The sequence below is a fragment of the Nanorana parkeri genome, unplaced genomic scaffold (genome assembly GCF_000935625.1).
Source record: "Nanorana parkeri isolate BGI_ZX_2015 unplaced genomic scaffold, ASM93562v1 scaffold898, whole genome shotgun sequence".
Taxonomy (NCBI): Eukaryota; Metazoa; Chordata; class Amphibia; order Anura; family Dicroglossidae; genus Nanorana; species Nanorana parkeri.
The window spans coordinates 214,429-236,221 of NW_017307166.1; the positions used below are offsets into that span (position 1 = coordinate 214,429).

Here is a 21,793-nt window from a genome sequence, read left to right on the forward strand (position 1 = left end):
GAGCCGCTCGGCCATGATCGGGAGCTGTACGGGCTATTGTGAATAGCTCGTACAGCACCCCCTCGGTTCTACTGAACCGAAGGGGTCCTGGGGCCGAAGCTACGGCCAGATCCCTCGGCAGCTTCATGAATAGACCCCTATGTCTTACTTAGTCATATAGCCCCTTCAGCTTTGCGCCCACATGTTTGTTCTTTTTTGTTACACTCAGTGATCGCTGAGTGTGTGTACATAATTGAGTATATGGTATGGTTAATATATCCTCAATTATGAATGAATGGGAGTAATCTACATCACCCCCATTCATTCATAATTGTAGTTATAGTAAACAAACAATGTTCTCATGTCAAGTAAAAAAATTAAAGTTTATAAAATATTGAAAAAATAAAAAACATTTTCAGTATCGGTTTCGGCGGCCTGACATTTTTTTAAAATTTCGGTTTCGTTTCGGTTTTAAAATGTCCATTTCGGTGCACCTCTACTATAAACCCATCTGTCTGTCATGAATGCTGCTGCCAGTCTCATCCACCTTACCAACCACCTAGTGTCTGCGACCCCTCTCTGCCAATCCCTCCACTAGCTTCTGATCTTCCAAAGAATACAATTCACCACCTTCAAAGCCATCCACAGCTCTGCCCCGAGCTACATCACCAATCTTGTCTCAAAATATCATCCAAACCGTCCTCCCAACACCTCCTGCTTTCTTGTCACCTCTTCCCATGCTCATCTCCAGAATTTCACCAGAGTCTCCCCCATCCTTTTTCCCAAACAACTCGTGCCCACACAACTATATCTTTTGTGTCCCTTGTCCTTATGTTTTAGATTGTAAGCTCTCAAGAACAGGGCCCTGTTCCTGTACTGCCTCCCTTCATATCGTAGAGCGCTGCACAAACTGTTGGCGCCATATAAATCCTGTGTTATAAGAATGATAATAATAATTCTTCTTCAGACCCACAACCGATAAAGCTGTCTGTAGAATGTGGTTTACTTGTTTTTTATTTCTGCGGAGGTCTAAGGAACACAAGGCAAAGACCTTTGTATGATTTTTATTATTTCAAATGTTACAGTTTCTTGCTTTAATTAAGGTAAAGTTAAAATAAAAGGCTCAGCTAGACTATTCTTTGGCTAGTTGTTTGAGTAAAACATGAAAAAACGCATTGCATCATGCATCCAGTTTTCATGGTAATTCAGTGTTGTGGTAGATAATGGATAATCATTTTTATACTAGAAAATGCATTACAGTACATTAATGCAACGTTTTAGCTGATTGGCATTATACAGAATGACTCTAATCAATAGCCGAATCCCATTTTGTATTCAATAGGTTAATTGAAACATTTCCAAGCTCTTAAAGCGCACATTAAGGGGAATTTATCAAAACTGGAGCAGATGTGCATGGCAACCAATCAGCTTCTCTCTTTCATTTTCAAATCTTAACTGAACAGACTAAAGAGAGAAGCTGATTAGTTACTATGGGCAACTGCTCCAGATTTGGTCTACTCCAGTCTTGATAAATTCCCCCCATTGTCTTTAGAAAAATGGTACAGCCCCATTCCAGTTAATAGCTGCTCCTTCCCATTTGGTTCTGACTGTCATTTCAAGCGAGGGAAATCTCTTCTCATGATCACCCCCTTCTGTTTTATAACGTCCTTCCCATGGATGTGAGTGGGTGTCTGTAAATAGAAGCAAATCATTAAAAACGCCAATTATTAGATACATTGACATCAATTTCCATGAATTCTATCCAGTATATACACAAGTGCTAAGGTGAAAATTCCCTATGTAGAGCATTGCCATGTATGTCCTCTTGGTGCTAGGCCACCAAGGGGGGCTATGGAACTCGGCAAAGATGGCAGCATTAGCAGGGATAAATGCAGTCTGTGTTTAAAGCCCATCTCCGGGCAAAGAAAAAACGTACCCTTGCAGTGGGGCTAAGAGGTCATTTCTTCTCGAGGACTTAAATAAACTGGTTTTACTTACCTTATCCTGACTCCCACAGTGGTCAGTGCTCACTTCTTTTCCTCCTCTGCTCTGGATGTCCCTCTGCATCCTCGTGTCTAATGCAGGTCAATGGACCTGCAGAACACGTGATGAGGTCAGCGGTCCTTAGTCCACTGGAGTGAAGGGGAGAAGAAGCTGAGGGAACCAGTCTAGCAGCAAGGACGGAGATGGTGGGAGCTTATTGGTTGAAACTTGAATATTAGCAAAGTTTTGCTTGCTTACTGGGTATTGTCAGCCTCACTCGAGTATGTATTGTCAGAGACGAGTGTATCACTCTTCCATCCAGTGCTGCTGAGGTAGAATGGTGGCTATGTGCATGTGATAAATCTTCATGGTATATCCACCAATCTGCTTAAAGTGACATTAAACCCTCAGATTTTTTAACATAAACCAATACTGTAATGTGCACCTTACTGTAATCCATGGTAGTTTCCATTCTCTTTGCTGCTCTTCCTTTTAAATCCTTCTCTCTTCTCATGCTTGGGGAGAACTTCCCTTTGCAGCTGAGTGCCTCTTCCTGTAGTGCTGGCTCAGGTTGTGAACCTACACACTGACACCATGTATTCATTTCAGAGACAAGGCAGTATGCTGCAAAACAAGTTCTGCCCAGCATGAGAAGAGAGATGGATTTAAAAGGAAGAGTAGCAAAGAGAAGGGAAACAACCATGGATTACAGTAAGGCACACATTACAGTATTGTTTTATGTTAAAAAATCTGATGGTTTAATGTCACTTTAAGGGTGGACAGGACGACCAGGAAGGGGGTGTAGGACGGGAGTGAGCCAGGTACACTGAATGTGTAGTGCACATGAGGGTACTTCCTGTGTACCCATTCCTCCACAGGAGCTTGGATGGCCAGTTAGTACTGATGTAAGCAGCCATTATTTGGGTTCAAGTGAAGTAGTTGGTAGTTGATAAGTGAGGCAGAACATGGAAAATCTTAGTTTATGTAGAAAAAGCCGTGCAGCATTTATCTCGTTGAATAAAGTTTTAAAATACAATGTATACACACCTATTGTCAAACGCACGGTTTTGGTCTGAGAAAGTTGCCCACTGTAGAAATAAAGGTCAAATACATGTTCCATTTTCCAGTCACATAAGAGAGACGTGTTTGTTCCAAACAGGACGCTGTATGTTCCATTTATATTACACAGCCAAATAGGATATTTTGGAGTCTTTAGCATGCTTCCCACCTGAAAATCAATGATAGTAAAGGGTGACTATGACTCAGCACCACATTCTTGTTGTACAATGTAAGTAAATACAAAATCCAGTCTAAACTACTTTTATAGCTATAGAAGGGGAAAGGTTAGAGCGAATGTCAGGTTTTTGTATCTTTCTGTAAACCTGTTGGGGAGATCTCTCCCCACTTCCTAATGCTTAGAACATTTTATCTACCGACTTTACCTACACCACTAGGGAAAATTACCTCTGCATCTAGCGTTGCCACCTTTTCTTCTATCGAAACCCGAACACTCTAGTGACGCGTGGGCATTTTTTTGGGAGAATGAGTCGTGGCTTATTCATGTGTAAATAGCGCCACCCAATCATATGTAAATCACAGTTGAGACTATTTTCAGTAGCTCCTATCTTAATTTTGGTTGCCCCGCCTGCCTGACATCTTGTGTCCGGGTTTCTGCTGCCATGAAACCCTGACACAGCATTCAAAACCCGGACTGTCCGGGTGAATCCTGGACAGGTGGCAACCCTATCTGCGTCCTGCCCTAGAGATGATTTTGTTTGTCAGGGCTGATAAGTGTCACTGGGACAGTAAATCAGATGAGATCTTTCCAACAGGCACACAGACAGCAATACAAGCTTGATAGAGGTTCTAAACCTACACCGCTTAATCCAAAAGGAAAACCAAAAAATGTCTGGACTGTGGGCTTTAACCTGAGCCAACCATTAACAGTTGTGTGCAAAGAGGAGACGCCACAGATCTTTACAAATAGGCCCTTGAGACTGTGGCCCTCATATACGCCATCAAAAACAGTGATGTATTTGTTTTAATCAACCGTCCCATCCATAGACACCAGTAAGCTTGGTTTGCAATAATTAAAGGAGAACTATGAGGTGAGTACTTTTCACTCACCTCATAGTTCTAGCCGACCTGTGACAATGAGACTGTCACAGGTCGGCTCAGTAGATCAGGAGGTGAGCGAACACATACCGGCGTTGGCTCACTTCACGATCCTGTCACGGATCTCTGCCGTGACAGGGGAGGGGCTGGATTCCCCACTCCCCGCTCCGATCCGCCAGTGCTGACTGGCGGAACGGACGTGGGAGGGGGCGGGTACAGCTGGCTCTGCCTCTAGATAGGCAGAGCCAGCTGTCACTCATGCTGCTGGGCGGATCTCAACATCGATGTCGGGATCCGGGCCGGCTGCGGCGTCTCAGTATACCGCGAGCACATAGTTCTCCTTTAAGATGTGGGAACATGTAATTTGGAAACTACCCAACGTGGCAGCCATGTTCCTCTGGGTCTTTGCATCATGTCCTGATCTCCCTTCTGTAAATCAGTGGATGGCCTTGCAGTCCTATTGTAGTTTTTAACTGACATTTATTTCTTAGGTGGATTTGGGGTTACAGATGGTTTGGTGCAATCAGCCACTTATGTGCAACTTGGTGATCTTATACTATTAATATGAGTATTCCTGCACCCCAGCAAGGTAATTTGTGGATCAGTACTTTGTATTTCTTCAAAAATAAATGTTAGCAACATGGCACAATCACAATAAGAGCTGGCAGATCACTAATTTCCCTTTCTAGTGTATTAATGTCAGAGGCGGCTCTATAATTAGTTGTGCATGGCTTACTACTGCCCTCTGCACTCTGTGCATTAATTACTACTGCTCTCAGCACTCTGTGCGTTCCTTACATCTGAACTCTGTGCCTTACTTATTACTGCCCTGTGCACTCTGTGTGTTACTTATTACTGTGCTCTGCACTCTGTGCATTCCTTACATCTGACCTCTGCACTCAGTTTGTTACTTATTACTGCCCTCTGTACACTACTTATTACTGCACTCTGTGCGTTACTTATTACTGCCATCTGCACTCTGTGCGTTACTTACTACTGACCTCTGCACTCTGTGCGTTCCTTACATCTGACCTCTGCACGTTACTTATTACTGCACTCTGTGCGTTACTTATTACTGCCATCTGCACTCTGTGCGTTACTTACTACTGACCTCTGCACTCTGTGCGTTCCTTACATCTGACCTCTGCACGTTACTTATTACTGCACTCTGTGCGTTACTTATTACTGCCATCTGCACTCTGTGCGTTACTTACTACTGACCTCTGCACTCTGTGCGTTCCTTACATCTGACCTCTGCACGTTACTTATTACTGCACTCTGTGCGTTACTTATTACTGCCATCTGCACTCTGTGCGTTACTTACTACTGACCTCTGCACTCTGTGCGTTCCTTACATCTGACCTCTGCACGTTACTTATTACTGCACTCTGTGCGTTACTTATTACTGCCATCTGCACTCTGTGCGTTACTTACTACTGACCTCTGCACTCTGTGCGTTCCTTACATCTGACCTCTGCACGTTACTTATTACTGCACTCTGTGCGTTACTTATTACTGCCATCTGCACTCTGTGCGTTACTTACTACTGACCTCTGCACTCTGTGCGTTCCTTACATCTGACCTCTGCACGTTACTTATTACTGCACTCTGTGCGTTACTTATTACTGCCATCTGCACTCTGTGCGTTACTTACTACTGACCTCTGCACTCTGTGCGTTCCTTACATCTGACCTCTGCACGTTACTTATTACTGCACTCTGTGCGTTACTTATTACTGCCATCTGCACTCTGTGCGTTACTTACTACTGACCTCTGCACTCTGTGCGTTCCTTACATCTGACCTCTGCACGTTACTTATTACTGCACTCTGTGCGTTACTTATTACTGCCATCTGCACTCTGTGCGTTACTTACTACTGACCTCTGCACTCTGTGCGTTCCTTACATCTGACCTCTGCACGTTACTTATTACTGCACTCTGTGCGTTACTTATTACTGCCATCTGCACTCTGTGCGTTACTTACTACTGACCTCTGCACTCTGTGCGTTCCTTACATCTGACCTCTGCACGTTACTTATTACTGCACTCTGTGCGTTACTTATTACTGCCATCTGCACTCTGTGCGTTACTTACTACTGACCTCTGCACTCTGTGCGTTCCTTACATCTGACCTCTGCACGTTACTTATTACTGCACTCTGTGCGTTACTTATTACTGCCATCTGCACTCTGTGCGTTACTTACTACTGACCTCTGCACTCTGTGCGTTCCTTACATCTGACCTCTGCACGTTACTTATTACTGCACTCTGTGCGTTACTTATTACTGCCATCTGCACTCTGTGCGTTACTTACTACTGACCTCTGCACTCTGTGCGTTCCTTACATCTGACCTCTGCACGTTACTTATTACTGCACTCTGTGCGTTACTTATTACTGCCATCTGCACTCTGTGCGTTACTTACTACTGACCTCTGCACTCTGTGCGTTCCTTACATCTGACCTCTGCACGTTACTTATTACTGCACTCTGTGCGTTACTTATTACTGCCATCTGCACTCTGTGCGTTACTTACTACTGACCTCTGCACTCTGTGCGTTCCTTACATCTGACCTCTGCACTCTGTGCGTTACTTCCATAGGGTACTTATATGTAGAATTTAGATATGAGACAGAAATTAAATTCTAGCTCTAGCAGCTGTAACTTCCTGGCTGCTGGGATTAAGGGCTTGTTCACACCAAATGCGGACTAGATCTGCATGGGTCTCTGCACACGCAGTGCAGTGTGTTTTGTGTTTTTTTGCTGCGTTCTGGGCCGTTTTTGTAAAAAAAAAAAAAGGGCTTTCAGTGCGTTTGCATGTGTTTTTGATGCGTTCCAGAGCAGGAAAAATAGGGCTTGCTGCAGTTTTTTGACATACTTGGACAGGCAGATCGTACTTCCGATGACCGCAATGCCGAACGGGCAGTGTGCGCTTGCGAACACCGGCCCGTCCGGCTTTTATCTTACGAACATGCTACACACCCGCCGAAAATCGTACGATTCTCGGCAGGTTTTCGAACATGTTCGTAAGATAAAAGTCGTGCGACCTTACAGTAGTAGAGGCCGCACGGATTCCACACACCTTACGATAATCGTACGATCGCGGGATTTCCTACAATTATCGTACGATTAACGCAAGGTGTGTGGGCACCTTAAAGACGCCTCTGATTAATGTACTGTATTTCCTGTACGCCAGCACTAAAAGTACCCAGAGACTTTAGGGGATTGCTTTCAAACCCTGACATTTTGTCCAGAAGGAGAAGTGGTTTCTGTGTCACATCAGACTGCAATAGACAGTTATCAGATTCTCAGGGTAAAATCTACCTGCCAGGCTGGATCTGTCAGCTAGTATGGACCAACAAAGATGACACATGCATAGTAACATTGTTCATTGGTTTATTTGTTATTTTTGTGACCTTTGTCTGATAACATTGGCTGCCCATTTCATGTCTGTTTGTAAAAGCACTCATGAGAGTTCTCATGTCAGCATGGACAGCTGTTATATCCTGTATCAGATCTGATAATGACAGTCAAACCCAGGTGTAGTTCGTGTTGCTCCATAATCTATTACTACACATATGACATCTTACACTAAGATAACATTTGTAATGTTTTCTTACAAATGCTAAGTGTGTGATATTTTAAGGTATTATTATTATACAGGATTTATTTAGCGCCAACAGTTTGCGCAGCGCTTTACAATATAAAGGTGCCCATAGACTGCTCGATTCTCGTACGAGAATTGCGGGAAATCCCGCGATCGTAGGAGAATCGAGCAGTGTGAACGAAGACGTGCGACCGTTTCTACTGTACGGTTGCACGTCTTTTGTCTAAGGAGCACGCTAGAAAACCAGCCGAAAATCGTACGATTTTCGGCTGGTTTGAACGGTGCTCGGGAGACAAATGCCGAACGGGCCGGTGTGCGCACGTGCACACTGCCCGTTCAGCATTGCGGTCATCGGAAGCCCGCCCCTAAGGGGGGCGGGCTTGCGATGATCGAGAGTACGATCTGCCTGTCCAAGATGGGCAGATCGTACGTTTTATTAATTACTTTACAACCATCGCAAGACTAAGGTCTTGCGATGGTTGTACAGTGTATGGCCACCTTAAGGAAGACATTACAAACACAATACAATTCAAGACAAGATGGTAAGGTAAGGTGTATGTACGGTGTTTCTGTTAACTGATCTTTATTAAAAAGAAACAAAATACTTTATTGTAAATGTACAAGTGACATACAATGGACTCTCATTAGACCCTTTAACCTATCATCCATTTTGACTGCAACATGTGTCTCTTAACCCATCATTCAATGACTGCAATGCATGTCTTGATGTGTATTGAACATATGTGATTGCTACTGAATGGATCCAGTGGAATATTTATTGCTTCAGACAAGAAGTGTCTTCCTAAATATGAACAAATTATACAGGTGAAGTCAGCTTGTATGATGATGCTGTGCATGTGCAAACTGAGTATTATTTAATAGTGGGTGGGGCAATCACTCATTTATTTCAGTAAAGTTTTCTTTAAAAAAGCAATTTATTATAAAAAGACAAGGCATGTATTGTAAAGAAGAAATTATCATAAATGAAAGTTATATTTGACCTGATACCAAAAAAAGGATGGGTTCAGGTGCTAACTGATGTGGTCAGATCTGCATGCATGATGTGACCAACCTCACGAGCCACAGTCGCATGGTGCTACCACAAAGATGTTTGAATTAATGGAACAAGGGCGAAGTGTGGAGAATGTCACCAGCACAACTTACCCTACTGGGGGGATGGGGTCAAACGTGGTGATAAGGACTAGCTTTTTTAACCTGCCCTGAGAGCTGTCTGCCAGCAGACACCTGACTTTCCCCATAGATGTGAGGTCATCACTCACTCAGGACTGGCCAACCGTCCTCTCATGGCCAGCTGAAGAACAGGGACGTCTGGAGATCAAGAGCTAAAGTATATGACAGGCGAGGGAGTGACCAATCAGTACTGTGAACGGATGCATTAGATAGTGCTGTCCTCAGGCTACACATGCATTTCTGTGTCTGGCACAAGGCAAATTAATACAATGGATTATTGAATAACAAGAAAAGGACACTTTTCCTGCTCTAACCTGGCGTCTATGTCTTACATATTTACTGGAGCTGTAAAAAAACTGGAAAAAGCTTTCTAGCACAGTATGTATTATGCCTCACCTTGGGAAGTTTGCCCTGTTCCATTTCATCTCTGCTCCAGTATAAGTAGCCTACATCACTGCGTGCTAGGACTCCATGAAGTTTCTGCTCCTGCTTTTGTTCTTCCAGGATTTGGTCCCCATTAAAGACATGGGGGCTTGCTCTTCCTGTTAAAATCAGGTTTAACACAGCCTAAACAAAAGCAGTGAGTGTAGAAAAATGAAAAAAAAGTTTATTTATTAGCTTAAAGAACCTTTCTTTTTTACAATTTGTATATTTCCAGCAATCATAAATATGTAATCTTCCTTCTTTTTGTGGAAAAAGGCAAACAAAAGACCAAACCAGGTTTATGTATTTTGTTATCAATACGATGTCATACATGCTATACATATCATGCTACATCATGCCAGCATTCTTTGCCAATTCTTTGGCATAACTAGCATAAGTTTTTAGGCTTGTAAACACTAGTCTGAAGAACAACGTGTATAGAGTACACTCTAATGATGATTTTTCTTTAATTAAAATCTGGCTAGTGTGCTTCCTTTTCAAAAAGCAGCCTAGAGAAAGTGTACATGTAGTCACTGTACACATAGCCGTAGTCAGGGCCAGATTTACTCTTTCGGCTGCCCCAAGGCCAGGTTCCTCAATGCGCCCCCGTACCCGCCAACCCCTCCCCCCCAATGGAGAATGGCAGACCCTGCAGGCATCGCCGAGATCACTTGTGCAAAACAAGCGTTGGCTTCCCCGCTGTACATTTAGCTGATTGCCCAAAGCAGAGCTAAATGTAGAAAACAACTACCTGCCCGGAGCCCATAACTGCATGTCCCGGGCATCGGGAGATAGGAATTCCACACCCCTGCTGCCCCTCTACTCCCTGCTGCCCTGAGGCCAGGCCTTGGTTGGGCTTGTGGGAAATCCGGCCCTGGCCATAGTCACTATTATATTTAGGGGCTCCTGCAGCAGGACATGCTAGTATCACAGGGGCATATTGGGCCACCTCCAGCCAGTGATCCACAGCTAACATCCAATAGTTAATAAGGAGGATCACTTTTAAGCATTTTATTCACATCCCTGCTGTCACTTTTCATCTTGTTTGCTTGACCAGGGCAGGGACGGCCTTATAATGGAAAAGCAAACAAAAAAAGCAAAACATGTTTAAAAAAAAAAAAGATAAAAAAGCTGACCTTAAAATAGTGTTCAAAATTACTAACATTAAAATACTGTTAATCTGACTCTGCCAGCCCTTCAAAAATTGCCTTTTTTTTAACACTAGAAACATTCCTTTCTCTACCCTCACATACGTTGGATTGTTTGTAGCCATATGTCAGGGACCATAGCACTTCCAGGTGGCGCTGGAACCAGGTCCTGCAGTTCCTGTGCTCACCTGCAGGTGTTTCCAGGCAGTCAGGAGTTGTCAGGTACCAGACCACCACTGGGTGGTGCTGGAACCTGCAAGTCCAGTGCTCACCTGCGGGTCCAGTGCTCACCTGTCTCCCAGCTGTCGGCGATTGTTCACAACCTGGTGCTACCTGGGAGGTTATTTAATCAGTATTGTTGACATGTCCTGAGTCCTGTTACCTCCTTGTTCCTTTACCTTGACCCTTGGCTCCCGCCCCGCTTAAGCCAAAACGTTTTTGTTTTAATTTTAGATAGGAAGATTCCCCCTTATTTCCTGGTTTACAGGAAACCACAGGGACTAAGACAGGAAATTATAGAAAGAACTCTGAAATAGGCACAGAGGAGAAAAAGCAACAAAAGTCATTTTTGTAAGAGCAGGGAGGTTTTTATCTCCAAAATGGGATCACACAAATTAACAATCTGAAAGAAGTCTTTCCCGGTCTAATAAAATGAAAAAGAGCATGGGATTTAATCTACTCACCTGTCTTACTGTGTAGTTCCCCAGAGAAAAATGCAAGAGATGGGCTGTTGTTTGGTCTAAGTCATGGTGAACGCTAAGTAAAAACAAAACACACAATAGTATACCTAATCAGTACAATTATGCATAGTGTGTATTTAGTGCTGTATGTATATCCATTTTGCAGTATATCTATTTTTAAACTATGCATACAGTAGATAACAATATCAATCTGAATTTTAGGGTATTTAGGAATATGTCCCTATATTTCAAAAGACTGGACTATTACCCAAGAGGTATTATAGAATCGGAAACAGAAAAAGAACTCTAGAGGTACCAAGTAGGCATGGTCGTCATATCCAGTCTTACCTCAAAATTGTCCGGGAGAAAAGCACACTGTACAGAAACAATATTACTCCATGACTTCCTTCATTTTTGAACTAGGAAAGACAAGCAAACATCAGAAAGTTTGTCTCAATTGGAGCACAGCCAATCTGCTTTTATATTTTTATTTTCTAAGCTGTAGAAGCTCATTATTTGGGCACCATGGACAACCGCAAAAAGTATCAATAACAACATAAGTATGCTGATTGTATCAAATTAGTATTTGAAAACTGTGTGTGGTCTGAAAGTTTGTACAACCAAAAGGAATAAAAAATTATATTATGATGAAGTATGCTTAGCATTACATTGCTTTTATTGGGTGTGCAAAGCTGCCATTAGGTGGTGCTGCTGATCAGGGTTCTAAAGTGGTTGACCCTGTTACATGACAGACTAGCACTTAAGACATCCTTTAACCTTGTATTACATGAGCAAACTCAAACATTAGGTTAGATTTGTGTAGAAATAAACTTTTTACACATAATATCATAGAGAATTATGTCTAAAATCTGTAAATAAAGTGGTCTTGGGAAAGGGTGTGTGCTTCATACATTTTTTTTGCGACCATTTGCGCACTTTAACTTGGACCCCCTCCCCCCTACTCCATTTTACAAAAGATTTAAAGCATACATACCTTTTTCTTCATTGCTGGTGGTGGGAGTATTCACTGCAGCACAGCACATAGATTACTTGTGAGCTCCTTTCTATGTAGCTATGGTAAGCTGAGGCTTCAAGAAAACGTAACCCAAAGGAAAGGGGTGTCTCTGTGACACCCTGGGCTCATAGGGAGTGGTTGAATGGCACTGTACGCCATTCAATCTGGGTGGGGAGCAGTGACAAGCAGTGCAGGAGAACATGGGACACAATTACAAATCATTGGGCAGATAAACATATTTCAGTAGAAAAATGCGCAGACACCAATAAATTGATAAAAATTGTAACATATTATAGAGACTTACACAATGTATGTGTGCACAAAGGAATTTCTCCATCTTGTCTTTTTCCACAAATTCAAACAAGTGGAGCTGTCAATGAAAGCATACTACTGTTATTATGTCTCAAAGCGTTTTACATTACGTTCAACATTTAATGGAATTAACTATTTTAAAGATCTGATATAAATGTACATCAAAGATTATAATTTAGAGGGAATCTGCCAAGACAGAAATATGGAGGATACCATAGCACCGTGCTGTCACTTGTATCCTTACTTCAATATTAAAGTGACACTAAACTCAGATGTTAAATATTAAAAATACATTCAACTACCTTAACTATTAAAAAAAATGTATCTTATTTGTGTATCACTCGGCTGTAGATCCTCAAATCATCTCTGAATTGGTGCTGACACTGTCCTTCCTTCTGGAGTGTGGCTACTTTTGTTTCCCATGGTCCCTGAGTGTGTTGTAAAGTAGCCATCACTCGAAGCTCGCTCCTGTGATGAACTACAATTTCGACACAAATTAGTAAACTAAACATGAGATTGTAGTCCGTCACAGGTTCAGGTAAGGGCCTGCTCCCCTGCACATTAGCCCAGCGCTTCGTAGGCTTCTGATGCTGCAGAGACTGATGTACGTGCACAAAAAGCTAAAGTTCTTGTTGCCAGTGGCAACCAATCAAAATACTTGATTATTATTTTTTTTTGTGTGTGTTAAAGACCTGAATTTTAACTTTGCAATTCAGTGATCTATATCAGTGAACAAAATTAAGCACTGCGTGCAAGTATCATAGTGATTGGCAATAAGAGTAGCCCCAACTCAAATTCAGCAGTGTATTTATGCTCATGCCATGTACATCTTGAGAGCTTAAAGGCACCTCCCTGTGTATTGAGCGCAACTATCAGCCTGCTTCTACATTGAAATATGTATGGAGACTCTTGAAGAGTATGAGAACAAATGGGATTACAGGCACAGCATGGCAAGGTTATCTGGGAGTCTGGCCCAGTGTAGGTAATCTACTGCACAATTCTGGATTGATGAAAAATGTACCAGACCTCCAAAAGGCTGCATTTAAGTAAAACGTTGATACAGATTTGTCAGTAAAGGCCACATAGGCCTTAATTGACCTGTATTTTGAGGTTCGCCAGACATGCGTGACCCAATTGCCGACAAGCCATCAATCAACAAGTCCATAAACATGAATATTTATAGCTGAACATTCAAGTTTTATGTGGATGGAATAGAATTGGGGAGCACTAGCAAGCTCAGTGATTCATACAGGCTTTCTAATCTATTCAATTGAATGCCTCCAACCAGTGCCGTCACAAGGGCGGTGCGGGAGGTGCGGCCCGCACCCGGGTGACACCATTGGAGGGGTGACACCAAAATGACTGACAGTCATTTTGGTGTCACCCCCTCTAAAAAGTCAGGCACTTGGTCATGGCCCGAGAGCACGACAGTATCAGGAGAGAGGAGGGGACACGGAGGCATACCTCATCCCACCTGGTAAACGTCCCCTCCTCTCTTCTAACACCAAGATGGCTGCCAGCAGGCGTCAATTAGATGGCTGCGCGTGGTGACGTCACGCGCATGCATGATGACGCCACTGTGGGGTGTCACCCGGTCTCCGCTCGGGGTGACACCAGGCCTCGGGACGTCCCTGCCCCCAATAGATAATCGTATGATCTTGCTAGATATGGATGGACCTAACTTTCCTCTCTTGTCTTTGAGCCTACAGTGGTAAAGCTTCTGAGGAAGTGCTAGAGATTTCATTCTTTCATTACAAATAATGTAAACATAAAGACAATGCATGTTCCTTTTCATTAGTTTTGTACTAAATGCTTATTTTATTTGTAGATTGCTATGTTTATACAATGCAAGGCTATCTGAGCCATTGAGCTTCTACAGCAGGCAATAAGCAATATAAATCTGAACATTTTGCATCTTGGTGCTGAACCGCGTCACTGCTTTGGAGCAGATTGGAGATACATACATACATACATAGATACATACATACATACATACATACATACATACATACATACCCTTTCCGTAAAATTATCAGTTTTGTAGTTTGGACTTTCTGAGAAATAGGATTCATTGGTGATGAGGCAGACTATAGCTTTCTTCATGGCTCCTGTAGTCCAAAGAATATCAGCAAGAGATGCTGCTAGGGCCTTTTCTTGTTGTTTTTGGCTTATTTCAGATAAACTAAAGCAAAAAAATATATATATTACTACTAAAAATAGTGTTTATATATAGAAAGCGATACATTCAGTACAGTCATGCGTTAGCCCACTGATTTGTATACTTAGCACATTAATTAGGTGAACGCATTATAGTCACACTAATTAACTGCATCTTATCATCCACTCCTGGGGAGACTTCAGTATTGTTTGGGTCTGTTCACAGCAGGAGAGACTCAACACAAAGCACTCTAATGGAAAATCGTAGCTATGGTTGTCAGGACACTGTTCAGTACAATACATTAATAGGTTTATAGGTGAGGATACAATACAGGTATGTATTCAACTCACCTTTATTTCAAGTTTGTTTACATTGCTCATAGCCAGCTCCTTTGATCTAGCCTTTCTATTAAAATGTACTATACAATAAAGGGGTTCCAGTATTTAAAAAAAACAAAAACCAAAAAACTTTCTCTAGTGGAGACAAACTGAGCTTACGTTAATTTACATTGCAAATACTTGCAATGGATTCCTGTAGGCCAAATGTGGCTTCCCTGAAGACTGGCCAGAAAACATCCATTCAATGACATCTATCAGGTCCTCCACAGAATCTAGGATGAGAGATGCATTGTGCGTGTGCCCAGGACACCAGCATCTAAGAAGAGAACTCTCTCCCTCTGTCTCACCAGCACTCTTCCTGTCTCACAACTGCACATGTGCTGTGCGCTATTCTCCCCGTGTCACAGCAACGGCTGAGCTGTGGAATGCATATTTACAACCAAATATGTTAATATAATGAAGGAGAGCAGGAGGGAGGCAGCCAAACAAATGTGGCGGCAGCTATATTTTGCAGGATACCATAATAAATGGTTTTGAATAAGGTTGTCTATGCTTTCCTTAAATGTAACAAAATCAGACAAATTTAAAAGAGAACTATGTGGTAAGTTTTTTCCCCCATAGTTCTCTTTAGGGTCACGGGAGGACATATACTAACCTTCCCCCGTGACCCAAAGCTCAAAATATATTGGGGGATATTGCCGCAAGAGCGCCACAGCCGGGATGGATCCCGACAATACTGTCGTGTCCTCCACTCAGCGCTGGAGGATCGGAGAGGGGAGGGAGGAATCCCTGCGGCGAGCGGTGACTGACAGTCACTGTTTTCTGTAGGGAGATGATCGGAAAGTGAGCTTTTAGTTTAGGTGACAATGGTCACCAGGATTAACAGAGAGGGTGAATCTCCCTGGGAAAAATGGGGAATGGGGTGTGGACACTATAATAACCTCATGCCACTTTCATCCCAAAAATGTTTTCAACATATGTCACTGCATTCTTACTTGCTTTATTGATTTACCTCTTGAAGGAGCTTTGTTCTTGATCTTTCTTTGTAAACTGCAAGTACTTAATAATGTGCGCTTGCACCACCATCTGAATTGCTCTTGTTCCTCCCTTTGAAGAGTGAAATAAATGTTAATTAATGTAATTTACCTTCAGCACTGAAGGTGGGAATTCTAGGAAGGATCACTGCATTCATTATCCCTAGGAGGTAGAGCTCTTAGCAACCTGGGATTCTCTAGCTGGAAAGGAGACAGCAAGCACACCTGGCACTCCCCATACATGACCCAATGAGATGCCGCCTGATGCAATTTGTTTTAAAAATTGTACAGTCATACTAGAGCTGCCAATTCTGCAAACCGATCCTGACTGCAGTTACCCATTTAGTCAAAGTCAACTTTCATAAATCATGGCTTACATGAATTCAGTTCTGTGTGAGTTTATTTAAAATTAAAGAGGCCGATGATGTATCAAGGGAACAATACTTGCAATGGTTTCATATTATTATATCTATTTGGCTCTGTCAATGCTTTACTTCTCTTTAATAAAACCATCTTATACACACTTATTTTTGTAATATCATGCTTATTTAACGTCTAACCAAGTAAACACTGCACCAAGGACCTCGAAAATCTAGGAAACATTTTGTTCATATGATGTTAATTCCATGATATAATAATTATTGTTGTCCACAGATTTTTACACTTATGATCAGAGGCAAATCATTTTCTGAATTCTCCACAGTACGTTCAGGCATGCTTTATATTTTAATACTTCCAGTGCAATAGGCTGTGACAGACTCAGCTGATGTTCTCTTTTAAACCCTCTGAGTTTTATCTGCACCAGAGGAGAAACCTCCCAACTTTTCCCCAATCTATCTAAAACAAAACAAAAATAAGCTGAAACTCCACTCCACATACTGTATTTGGAGCCATTACAAATTGTAAAGTTAGACATTAAGGATTTTATTGTTATCTGTAACCTTGGAACTCCTTTGAAAGGCAGCATGAGATTGATTACTAATTTCATAGCAAAGCTGAGTGATCATTGGTAAGTCATTGCTTGGTATCAGGTGGCCTATGCCTTGGGTGGCACCTCAGGATGAAGTAGTTCTCTGAATGATGGCGTTTCACAAAGTCTACCCACCAGGATAGAGAAAAAAACACAAACAGGCTTACTTAACAAGTACATCTTTGTACTTAACACTCACAGATGTTTTTCACTTCAGGGTACTGAAATAGCTTGCACTTGTGTTGTAACTAAAAGCTGACCCTCTGCAAGGTGGGAGTATGGCACCCTAGTAAAGTCTCTCTGGCAGCGCCCCTTCCAATTCAGTTTTGTGTAGTGCAGGTCAGATCCCTATTTAAGATGAGGCTAGCAGTTCCTGCATTAAGCCAAAACTTCAGAAATTTCAAAAAAGAGGTTCTTGTGTTTTCTCTGTAGCAGGTATGACTGTAGAAATAGACCAGCTGAGATTCAAATGGGAATGATTGTCCCCAGCGATATCTCTTTAAACTACTTGGTCAATTTGGGTAAGGCAGTAGACCAGTGGAGGTTCACATGGTCCCCCAGTGTTCCCAGTGATATCCTTGTAGTAGCCAGATGATCATGAGTGAGGTCCAGTTGCGGACCAAATGAACAAAGGGCCCTGGTGCAAGATTTTATCTTGAAACCCCCCCCCCTCCCGAAGATGGAGGGGCGCGCGGGAGCGGATCACTCCGGCCGTACCCCCTAATGGCGGTGTTCTATCAAAGTTTATGACTACGTTAGAATGTGTGACCGTGGTCACACATTTTAATGTAATCCCGCCCAGTTTTACAGCGGTGGAATGTGTGATCGGTCACGTGATCACACATTTTAATGTAATCCCTCCCAGTTTTTCAGTGGTGGAATGTGTGACCGCCAATAGGTGAAGCATTCCAACGCTTTGTCAGCTGTTCCAGGACAGATCAGGATCGCAGATGGTATGTGCAGGAGAACCGATCTGCCCTGGAGCTGATCGGTCCTGAAATGTCACTTCTATCCGACTTTGTGAGTGCGATCTCACATTTCACCGCACTCACAAAATCGGATAGAAATAGCATTTCAGGACTGATCAGCTGTTCCAGGGCAGATTGGTTCTCCTGCACATACGATCTGCGATGCCAATCTGCCCTGAAACAGCTGACAAAGCGTTGGAATGCCTCACCTATTGGCGGTCACATATTCCAACCTATTCACAAACTTTGATAGAACAGCGGCCCTCTCTGTGATCATTTAATCAGAGAAATAGATTATTTCAGTGTAATCGTCCCTGTAATAATACATTTTTCGAATTAAAACGAAATAACAGCACACAGTGGGCAGTTATACCCGAATCCCAACTCCTCATTCAGACTCACCTGTCCAGAGCCTCACAGGATCCCAGACAGACTGTGTGCATGGGGCGGGGCATCTGACACACATACTTCTCTCCCGACACCTGTTACGAGGGACACGGCCGGGAGACGGAGCAGTGAGTCACAGGGACCCTGCATTGCCCCATATTCCACCAATGGGGCTGGCCAGGACCGGACCTCACTGGGCCCCCCCACAGACCCAGGCCCAGGTGCAGCCGCACCGGCTGCACCGGCAGAAGTTCGGCCCCTGGTGAGGTCCATTCTTAGGTAGTTCAAATGCCCACTGATGTAATCCACACGTCAATCACGCCAACTCGCTGAAAGAAAAACTTCCTGACGCACGCTGCCGCATCTGAATCCGATTAACACCAGCCGCAAATGACAGGTATGCTCCCGAATGTCAGCAAAGAGGCGGAGCGAGTCATGATATCATGGGACTCTGTGGGGGTCCCCTCCCCATGTTGCAGGCATGTGACCTGGCGTGGTGCGGGGTGCTGCTCGGATCAAGGGTCTGGTAAGGGATTTTAGGGGGGACCCCACGCTTTTTGTTTTCTGCTGTTGGGGGAAAAAATTTCAGATGCATCTGAATTTTGTTATAAAAAAATTCAGACATGTTTGGATTAGTTATTTCTTTCATTTGGAAATTCGGATGCGTCCAAATGTCCGAATTAGCCGATATTCATCTGAATTTAAACTCTGAACAAAACAAATCACACATGTCTAGTTACTACGCTTTGCATGGAGTCAGTTTGCAGTACCCCTGCACTAAATAAGCCTGAATGGGTAGGCCAGGGATGTAGTCTTATCTATGCTTCCTTCACATGCATGCATGCACGTTCCTTCATGCACTTTCAAATGTGGAATATGTGCCATTCATATTGTTTGGCAGCCCCACGCACACACACATATGCAATACAAAGCAATGCACTTGCACCTTGTGCTCTGTGGTTTGTTAAGCGGCTATTCAAATAAAAAGGCCTGCCTTAACGCAGTGCGTGTCAATGTACGAAGAAACGCATAGGTGTGAATGGAGCTTTAGGGTGAATAATGTCATGAAAGCCTGACCTGTGAAGATACTGGCTATTTTGTATGGAAATAATAATAGGTTCAACATATGTTGTTATTATTAAACAAAAACTCAATTAAAAATTAGAAAATAGAAGCCTTTTACCTTTGCCATCGATCAAACATTTAGAAATACTTTGTAATCGGAAACAGCATACTTTTGGATTGATTTTGGATTCTGTTAAACTAATTGTTACAGAGGTAATCATAGACACCCCTTGAATTCTAGCCTAATTTTTACCTCTTTTGTTATATATCTTTTACACTAATTGTTACCTTTTCTGCTTCCAGTGCATATGGCAGGGTTGAAAATGCTTCTCTGAATTTGAAAAATGATTTCTTCCACTCATAGTTAAATGTTTGAAATGTGTTTCCAAACAGAATTTTTCTCAACTCCTGAAAAGAAAAATAATTGTGAAAATAATATAAATAAAACACACTTTGTGCTAACTATACCTAAAAAACACTGATGTAAAATAAACAAAACATCATATTCTCTAAAAATCTTTAGAAACAGTGGGCCCACAAAATGTCCAAACCATACATAAAACATTAAGACCCTATTCACTCTGGTGATCCCATGAGTCTTGCAAATTCCTCTGTGACACTCATGCAATCTGCTGTGGGAGAGAGGCACTGTATAGTACAATGACAGTGGCCACTGCCCACAGCTGTTTGCAGACTGTTCGCATGTAATCGCTGCAATTAAAGTAGAAGTAAACCCTTTAATGTTTATGATGATTTACTGACTAATATCAATCTGCAGAACATTCTGCAGCGCATAGGTAATAAGTGTGTGGAACCTCAAACGAGCCTCGGATCCGGCCAGCTGTGACAACACTCCCTTCAGCCTGTCTTCTACTCTGCTGCAATAATGGTATGTCCCTCGATATCCTCACATCCTATTTGCTATGTATAGAACGTGATCACTTGAGGATCCTTAGACTGCTGCAGCAGAGAGGGAGTGAGGTGGAAGGGACTGAGCTAAGAGCTGGCCGGCTCCAAGGATCAGGGGAGTACATATATTTTTTTTAAACCTAGACACAAACGAGTACCTTACCCTTGCAATGTGGGGCTAGCCCCACTGCAAGGGTTAATATTTTTGTTTCCTTGGAGTTCTGCTTTAAGTCCCATTGTTTATCACTATGACTAAACAGAGTTTATCTCTGAAGGACAGAAATAGAACTGCAAAAAATATTACATATTTCAGACTGAATAAACTTTGTTTAGTAAAGGAAAGAGCAATGTACAAATGGCAGTTATCTGCAGCAACCAGTCAGTGCAATCTGGTTTCCACAAACTGAATTCTGATTGGCTGAGGTGGGCTCTTGCAGCGCGCACCTCTTCATTGCTCTTTGTGCTACTTTATTAAATAACGCTGCGTACATTTTCATGTCTTAAATACTGCTACTTTGTATGTTGTAAAGTAATTGCTTTATTTAGATCACATCATCAATAAATTACGGTTTGTTTTTTTCTTAATGAAACATCCTCCATCCACCCCGGCATTTAATAACACTGTGCATCTTACAGCACAGGAGATAGGATTTCTCAGGCCTTTTGTTGAATACGGATTAGGTTTCCTGTGTTGTTTTATTGACAAGCTCTGCTTACCATTGCCATTTCAATTGTGATAGGCTGGCCACCAAGGTCTGAAGAGATTATCAGTTCTCTTGGGATAGAATATAGTACACTGCCAGGAGAGGTGCCATGCTTCTTGCTGCTTGAGGTCTTAGATCTGTCTTCATTCTCTTCGTCTCCTTTATGGTTATCCTGGATAGTCTTAATAATGATTGCACATGGTTAGATGTCACAGCAATATATTTGTCACATCAGAAAAGTAAAACTGCAAAGGATTTTGATGAGTTGGAATGGACTACATAATCTGCAGCTGATTTAATTGTGCCATCAAGTCTAATGTTTCTCAGCTTGTTCCTCGTACACAACTGTGAAACTCTCTAATATTGTAGTTAGTCCACTGATTTTAGGGAAACCTTTACTGGGGGAAACATGGAGGCTGCCATTGCTGATTTCTTATTCCACAAATACTAGTTGCCAGGCTGTCATGTTGACTTGCTTGCTTCAATAGTGTTCATTTATACACCTGGAGCAAGCAGATAATAAGCTCTTAGTTTCCCGATTGGTATCTCTTCTTCTGCTCTGGGTCAGTTGGGTTGATTGATTTACTAAAGGGAAATAGGTTGTTTTCTGTGGAAAGACATTTTCACTCTGCAGGGTAATTTTCCCTTAGTGAATGTGGTGATACCTCATTATGTGCAAGCAAAACGCAGAAAACTGTATTTTTGCACATAATTGAATGACGGAAGTCAGCAGAGCTTCACCTCATTCACTAAGCTATGGGAAAATCCCCTTGCAAAGTGAACAGCCTATTTGTCTTCAGTAAATCAAC

General features: G+C 42.5%; 1 protein-coding gene across 1 annotated transcript in view; it reads right to left on the reverse strand.

The window, feature by feature from the left end:
• Positions 1–1,525: 1,525 nt before the first annotated feature.
• FAM188B2 (family with sequence similarity 188 member B2) overlaps positions 1,526–21,793 on the reverse strand; it is a 45,229-nt gene continuing 24,961 nt past the window's right edge. The window contains exons 4-13 of the mRNA XM_018565886.1: positions 20,998–21,165; positions 19,660–19,779; positions 15,960–16,054; positions 14,468–14,633; positions 12,444–12,509; positions 11,473–11,543; positions 11,128–11,200; positions 9,270–9,440; positions 3,010–3,190; positions 1,526–1,670 (exon numbers count right to left, since the gene is read on the reverse strand). Of these exons, the coding sequence (XP_018421388.1) occupies positions 1,528–1,670; positions 3,010–3,190; positions 9,270–9,440; positions 11,128–11,200; positions 11,473–11,543; positions 12,444–12,509; positions 14,468–14,633; positions 15,960–16,054; positions 19,660–19,779; positions 20,998–21,165 (1,254 nt within the window). The 3' untranslated portion in view covers positions 1,526–1,527. The remainder of the gene's footprint in view (positions 1,671–3,009; positions 3,191–9,269; positions 9,441–11,127; positions 11,201–11,472; positions 11,544–12,443; positions 12,510–14,467; positions 14,634–15,959; positions 16,055–19,659; positions 19,780–20,997; positions 21,166–21,793) is intronic.